Source organism: Triticum aestivum, chromosome 2D, assembly GCF_018294505.1.
Source record: "Triticum aestivum cultivar Chinese Spring chromosome 2D, IWGSC CS RefSeq v2.1, whole genome shotgun sequence".
NCBI lineage: Eukaryota > Viridiplantae > Streptophyta > Magnoliopsida > Poales > Poaceae > Triticum > Triticum aestivum.
This window is the reverse complement of record NC_057799.1, coordinates 362,944,803-362,951,100: the sequence shown is the minus strand read 5'-3', so window position 1 is coordinate 362,951,100 and position 6,298 is coordinate 362,944,803. Positions and strand designations below refer to the sequence as shown.

The 6,298-nt window shown below is 48.1% G+C and overlaps 1 protein-coding gene across 3 annotated transcripts; it reads left to right on the top strand.

The window, feature by feature from the left end:
• Nucleotides 1-323: 323 nt before the first annotated feature.
• On the top strand, nt 324-4,587 carry LOC123053161 (transport inhibitor response 1-like protein Os04g0395600). Of its 3 annotated transcripts, none has more exons than XM_044476578.1 (5): nt 324-664; nt 817-1,724; nt 2,401-2,896; nt 2,991-3,807; nt 4,153-4,587. In XM_044476578.1, the coding sequence occupies exons 2-4, from the start codon at nt 1,273-1,275 to the stop codon at nt 3,765-3,767; spliced, it is 1,725 nt and encodes a 574-aa protein (XP_044332513.1). In that variant the 5' UTR covers nt 324-664; nt 817-1,272; the 3' UTR covers nt 3,768-3,807; nt 4,153-4,587. The 3 variants fall into 3 exon arrangements, with proteins under 3 accessions (XP_044332513.1, XP_044332514.1, XP_044332512.1); XM_044476579.1 differs by having other exon boundaries at nt 324-701; XM_044476577.1 differs by having other exon boundaries at nt 324-705.
• The last annotated feature ends 1,711 nt before the right edge of the window (nt 4,588-6,298 follow it).

The following is a 6,298-nucleotide window of genomic DNA, read 5'->3' as shown; positions in this document are numbered from 1 at the left end:
TTTGGAACATTTGCTCGCAAATAAACAAACTTGCTCTACCTCCACGTTTATTTATCAAGTGATTCATACCATCATCAGCATCAACTATACCGTCTAAAAATTCATTTGAATCAAATGATCCTTGGTGGCCAATGCATGCTTGGCAACCAGAATATACTCTTTTGAGGTGGCCCGTTCGTATTTCGTCGACCAGTCTTTCGTACCTCACCTTTTGATCATTGTTTTTTTAATTTCTCACGTAAAGACCAACCCGGTGAGGTTTGGTTTGGATGCGTGCATCTCCAGCCTCCTCCCAAGTCCTACTCCTACTACTGAAGAGAGAGAGAGAGAGAGAGAGAGCATTCCCCTCCTGGCCTCCTCCAACCTCCCCCCCAGCTGCCTCCCCTCCCAAAGCTCCCCACTTCTCTCGCTCCGGCGTCGCATTCGCCCCGGCCGCCCCGCCGATTCCCTCGGGTCTTATCCTCGCTTGCGGCCTGCCGACAGCGGGGCTCCCCTCCGCTCGGAGTCTCCCCCGCGCCCCGCCGAATTTCTCGGGCCATTCTCTCCGGCGGCTCCGGGTGCGGGCTTTCGGTCCGGGGCGCCGCGGCCCGCGATCATTGCTGGAGGAGAGCTTTTTCCGCGGAGGGGTTTGGTGCGGAGTCTGGACTACCCGCGGCGTCCATAGGTTAGATCTGGAGGTTTCGGCGCTCTGGATCTGAGCTGTTGGTAGCCTGCATTTTTTTCCCGTTTCCTTCTCCCCGTCGCTATTTGTTTCCTTTTTCTTAGCAAGTTCCCGGAGACGGCAAGAACTCAGCGGTCGCTGATCTTTCTTTGCAGGTTTCGGGTGGAGGAATCGGGACTGGCGGTCGCAATCCTCCCAACCATTTTGGTGCTGTCCGTTCTGGGTTACTAGGGGGTTTGCGTGTTCTAAATAGGGTATGGATGACAGATGCAGTAACTACTAGTATCTCTTGAAGAAACCTCAGCTGCAGATCTGAAACCCATTTGTGCCCCTTGCTGTAGTTGTAGCCCTGCCAGATGAGGTGAACCAGGCTGCTTGCCATTGCTTGTTGCCAGTGTTGGTTGCCAGTTTTGGCTCCACAAATCTGGCTGGAGCCTGATCTGTCCAAGCCAGCATTAGTTCTGTGCTCTCTGCGTCTAGTTGAGCAAGGTTGCAGCTTCTTTTTGTTGATTTCGTGGGCTTTGTTTAGTAGCTTTGATAACCTGGAGACTGCAAGCAAACAGATCCCGTCCTGCAGCTCTAGTAATAAGGTGGTGCTGGGGGAAGGCACCATGACCTACTTTCCCGAGGAGGTGGTGGAGCACATATTCAGCTTCTTGCCCGCGCAATGTGACCGGAACACGGTTTCACTTGTTTGCAAGGTATGGTATGAGATTGAAAGGCTGAGCCGGCAAACTGTCTTTGTGGGTAACTGCTATGCTGTGCGCCCTGAGCGTGTGGTGCTTCGGTTCCCCAATGTGCGGGCACTGACAGTGAAGGGGAAACCACACTTTGCTGATTTCAACCTTGTGCCACCTGATTGGGGTGGGTACGCCGGACCATGGATCGAGGCAGCAGCCAGGGGCTGCGTGGGTCTTGAGGAGCTGCGGATGAAGCGGATGGTGGTGTCAGATGAGAGCCTGGAGCTGCTTGCCAAATCATTCCCACGATTCAGGGCTCTAGTTCTTATCAGCTGTGAGGGGTTCAGCACCGATGGACTAGCAGCTATTGCAAGTCACTGCAAGTGAGTGTACTTAAAATTGCAGTTTGTTAAGGCATCACAGTTTTCTGATTTGCTGCTGTAGTTTCTGTGTGCATCTAGATCTTATGATTTAACATGGTGAGGTATTGAAATATGAAATGCCTTTCTTGCTCTTTTCTGATTAGCTACTAGCCTTCTTGCTCCGGTGCTGCCAGTTATTACTCGTTTGAAGTCTAGATCCAGCACTTGTTCCAATGCTATGTGCAAGTAAAGTTGAAAGGATCAAATTTCATCTGCTGCACAATTCTGTAGCTACAAACTCTCCCGAATTGCATGAGTACTCTTTCAGTGTCTGAACGATCCAGTTGCATCTGATGTCCTGAGTTAGTTATCCTGATGTTCTGTCCAAATTTTGTACCTGCCATTTTTTGACAGACCATTCTTGTGTTAGATTCGTGTATAGTATGTCTGTTATGTTTTTATTTAGCTCGTTAGACTTTACATTTTATCAGTTAATTTTGTCTATACTTCCTTTTTGGTAGGATGAATTGGTATTGTTATGCTCATGGTGCACACAATCTGCTAGGGCAGGATGCAAGTTCTGCTTAATTTCATTAATGCATTATTATTATCTCATTAAAGGCACCAATCTACTCTTGTTACATGCATTTAATGGTCAATACACTGACATTGTTTTTTATATTGTTATCTGGTCTAGGCTCCTGAGGGAGTTAGATTTGCAGGAAAATGAGGTGGATGATCGAGGGCCAAGGTGGCTCTCCTGCTTCCCTGATTCCTGCACGTCCCTTGTCTCCTTGAATTTCGCCTGCATCAAAGGGGAGGTTAATGCTGGTTCATTAGAGAGACTTGTTGCTAGGTCCCCAAGTCTTCGGAGTTTGAGGTTGAATCGATCTGTGTCAGTAGATACACTCTCGAAGATATTAATGCGCGCCCCTAATTTGGAGGATCTAGGGACTGGGAACTTGACAGATGACTTCCAAGCTGAATCGTATCTCAGGCTGACCCTTGCATTGGAGAAATGCAAACTGCTGAGGAGTTTGTCGGGCTTTTGGGATGCTTCCCCTTTGTGCCTTCCATTCATCTATCCTGTATGTGGGCAACTAACAGGTTTAAATTTGAGCTATGCTCCGACACTTGATTCTTCCGATCTCACCAAAATGATCAGCCACTGTGTGAAACTCCAACGTCTTTGGGTGAGATCCCTTGCTGCCGCACTCACCTTACTATTTTTATGCTTGATTAAGACAATTCAGTACAGGGTTTGAGCCTTTATCCTGTACACTGCAGGTACTGGATTGCATCGCGGATAAGGGCTTGCAAGTGGTGGCCTCCAGTTGCAAGGATCTACAAGAACTCAGGGTATTCCCGTCAGACTTCTATATCGCCGGGTATTCCCCAGTAACAGAGGAGGGACTTGTTGCAATATCCTTGGGCTGTCAAAAACTGAGCTCATTGCTATATTTTTGTCATCAAATGACGAATGCCGCACTGCTTACTATAGCTAAGAACTGCCCAAATTTCACGCGATTCAGACTCTGTATTCTTGAGCCTGGGAAGCCTGATGCCATGACAAACCAACCATTAGATGAAGGTTTTGGTGCTATTGTTCGTGAATGCAAAGGGCTAAGGCGATTGTCAATATCGGGTCTTCTCACCGACAAGGTTTTCATGTATATTGGTAAATTCGCGAAACAACTTGAGATGCTTTCAATAGCATTTGCTGGAGATAGTGATGCGGGAATGATGCATGTTATGGAAGGATGCAATAATCTGAGGAAGCTGGAGATTAGAGATAGCCCATTTGGTGATGCTGCACTCTTGGAGAATGTTACCAAGTATGAGACAATGCGATCCCTTTGGATGTCATCGTGCAATGTCACAGAAAAGGGGTGCCAAATCCTTGCATCAAAGATGCCAATGCTTAATGTGGAGGTTATAAATGAGGTGGATGAGAGCAATGAAATGGACGAGAACCATGGAATCCCCAAAGTGGACAAGTTATATGTTTACCGCACAACTGCTGGGGCAAGGGATGATGCGCCAAATTTTGTTAAAATCCTATAGAGCTAGTTGAGAATTGCCTGGTATCTCCTTGCTGTAAAAGGTAATTCTTCTCAAATTATCTACTTTCATATAGAAAATATTTTGTTTGTTTGAAGTATCTAAATCTTGAAGTTGCATTCTTTTGTTTCTTCGCAGCTCATATGATCCTCTAAATATGTTGTGCATGCATGCAACACGCAACTTGCAAATGATTTTTCAAAAGATGAAAATATAGTACATAGTTGAAAATGATGTCGAACCAACTTTATTCGTCCAAATCTGTATCTACTTTCTCACTAGATTGTAGCTACTCAATCATAGTGCCGACGCATAGAGTCTGCTGATATATTGCATGATATGATCCCCATTCCATCTGACCTCTCCCTATACTGGACTGCTTTTACAGATGGTCGGCGGAATGGAATCCGGCGGGGGCCTGTGGACAGTGGCAAGTCTCCCGCTGCCCCCCTCGGCTTTGTAGCGCCAGGAAAAGCCACGTCAGTGTGCTCCTTATCCTGGAGCATCTCTGTCCGGGGATCCATCATTCCCTTTTTAGCGTCTGGTCATATGGCCACTGCCTTTATCCTGTGCATTTTTCTTTTTCTTAAGAGGACCACCAACCAACCAATCCTTCCTTTTTTCTTTTTCCTCTACTATGCTGTACTCCGTAGCCATTTGCTTTTGACATTGGCACAGTGGAATGTGCCTCTGCTGTCGCTGTTGCTCTTGTTGCAAACGTTTGTTTGAATCTGACCGAAACGACAATGGCCAATGACCTTGCTCCCGTGAAATCATGCAGCAGAGGCTGGAATAATTTGCTGCTCATCAGCCCATTACTTCATTTTCGGCACTTGTTACCGCCCCTTGTGTTTTTTAGCTAATGATGTTGTGTGCGTCCGGATGAGCGCATGCCGCCTGTGCCCTTGTTTTCTCTGTAGCCGGGAAGCCAACGAAATCAAGCCACATCTTGCCCTTTTATTATGTGTGCTCTATACGACTCTGGGCGCGTCAGCTGGCAGTGCCTGGACAAAGCTCATTTTGCTCACTCCACAACCACAAACCCCATATGGACGCATCATATTTTATACAAACACATGCATGGTACGTTGGTCATACCAGATAGCATAAAAACATACTCCCTCCGTCCCAAAATTCTTGTCGATGAATTTTGGGACAGAGGGAGTACCAAATTGCCGCCCTATGTTGTCTCAACATAGCCGGTCCCAAGCCCGGGTAAAGGAGGAGGGTTGTGATAGGCTTGGCGAGCCAACGTAAAAACTCAGCCACTTTTATGGAGATGAAACCCAAAAGATTTTTGTTGGGGCGTAACCCTCTCAGCGACGCGTCACATCGGAACCCGGGTGTGGTGCAAAATGGGCAAGGGCCGGGCCGTCACCCCCTAGGTGGTGCGCCGTATCTTAATCCGGATATGGTGGCAAGTGAGCGAGGATCGGGTCGTCGCATCCTTAGCGCTGCGCTACATCGACGCTCGGATGTAGTGGAAAATGAGCAAGGGTCTTCGCATTTGACTCGACGAGTGCGAAGGGTAAGGAAGCTAGCCGAGCCTAGGAGGATTCGCTTAGGTAGCTGGAACGTAGGGTCTTTGACAGGGAAGCTTCGGGAGCTAGTTGATGCAGCGGTGAGGAGAGGTGTTGATATCCTTTGCGTCCAAGAAACCAAATGGAAAGGACAGAAGGCGAAGGAGGTGGAGGATACCGGCTTCAAGCTGTGGTACACGGGGACGGCTGCAAACAGAAATGGCGTTGACATCTTGATCAACAAGAGCCTCAAGTATGGAGTGGTAGACGTCAAGAGACGTGGGGAACGGATTATCCTGGTGAAGCTGGTAGTTGAGTACTTGGTTCTCAATGTTATCAGCGCGTATGCCCCGCAAGTAGGCCACAATGAGACCACCAAGAGGGAGTTCTGGGAAGGCCTGGAAGACATGGTTAGGAGTGTATCGATTGGTGAGAAGCTCTTCATAGGAGGAGACCTCAATGGCCACATGGGTACATATAACACAGGTTTTGAATGGGCGCATGGGGGCTTTGGCTATGGCATCAGGAATCAAGAAGGAGAAGATGTCTTAAACTTTGCTCTAGCCTACAACATGATTGTAGCCAACACCCTCTTTAGAAAGAGAGAATCACATCTGGTGACTTTTAGTAGTGGCCAACACTCTAGCCAGATTGATTTCATCCTCTCGAGAAGAGAAGATAGGCGTGCGTGCCTAGACTGTAAGGTGATACCTGGAGAGAGTGTTGTACCCCAGCATAAGCTGGTGGTTGCTGACTTCCGCTTTCGGATTCGTGTCCAGCGGGATAAGCGTGCCAAAGTCGCTAGAACGAAGTGGTGGAAGCTCAAGGGGGAGGTAGCTCAGGCGTTCAAGGAGAGGGTCATTAAGGAGGGCCCTTGGGAGGAAGGAGGGGATGCGGACAATGTGTGGATGAAGATGGCGACTTGCATTCGTAAGGTGGTCTCGGAGGAGTTTGGAGTGTCTAGGGGAAGGAGAAGCGAAGATAAGGATACCTGGTGGTGGAATGATGATGTCG

Excerpts from the sequence above, each read along its gene's own strand:
- LOC123053161 (XM_044476578.1), top strand. The coding sequence starts at position 1,273 with ATGACCTACTTTCCCGAGGAGGTGGTGGAGCACATATTCAGCTTCTTG. Across the intron at positions 1,725-2,400 it reads GCTATTGCAAGTCACTGCAA|GCTCCTGAGGGAGTTAGATT; the intron begins GTGAGTGTACTT and ends TATCTGGTCTAG. Across the intron at positions 2,897-2,990 it reads TGAAACTCCAACGTCTTTGG|GTACTGGATTGCATCGCGGA; the intron begins GTGAGATCCCTT and ends TGTACACTGCAG.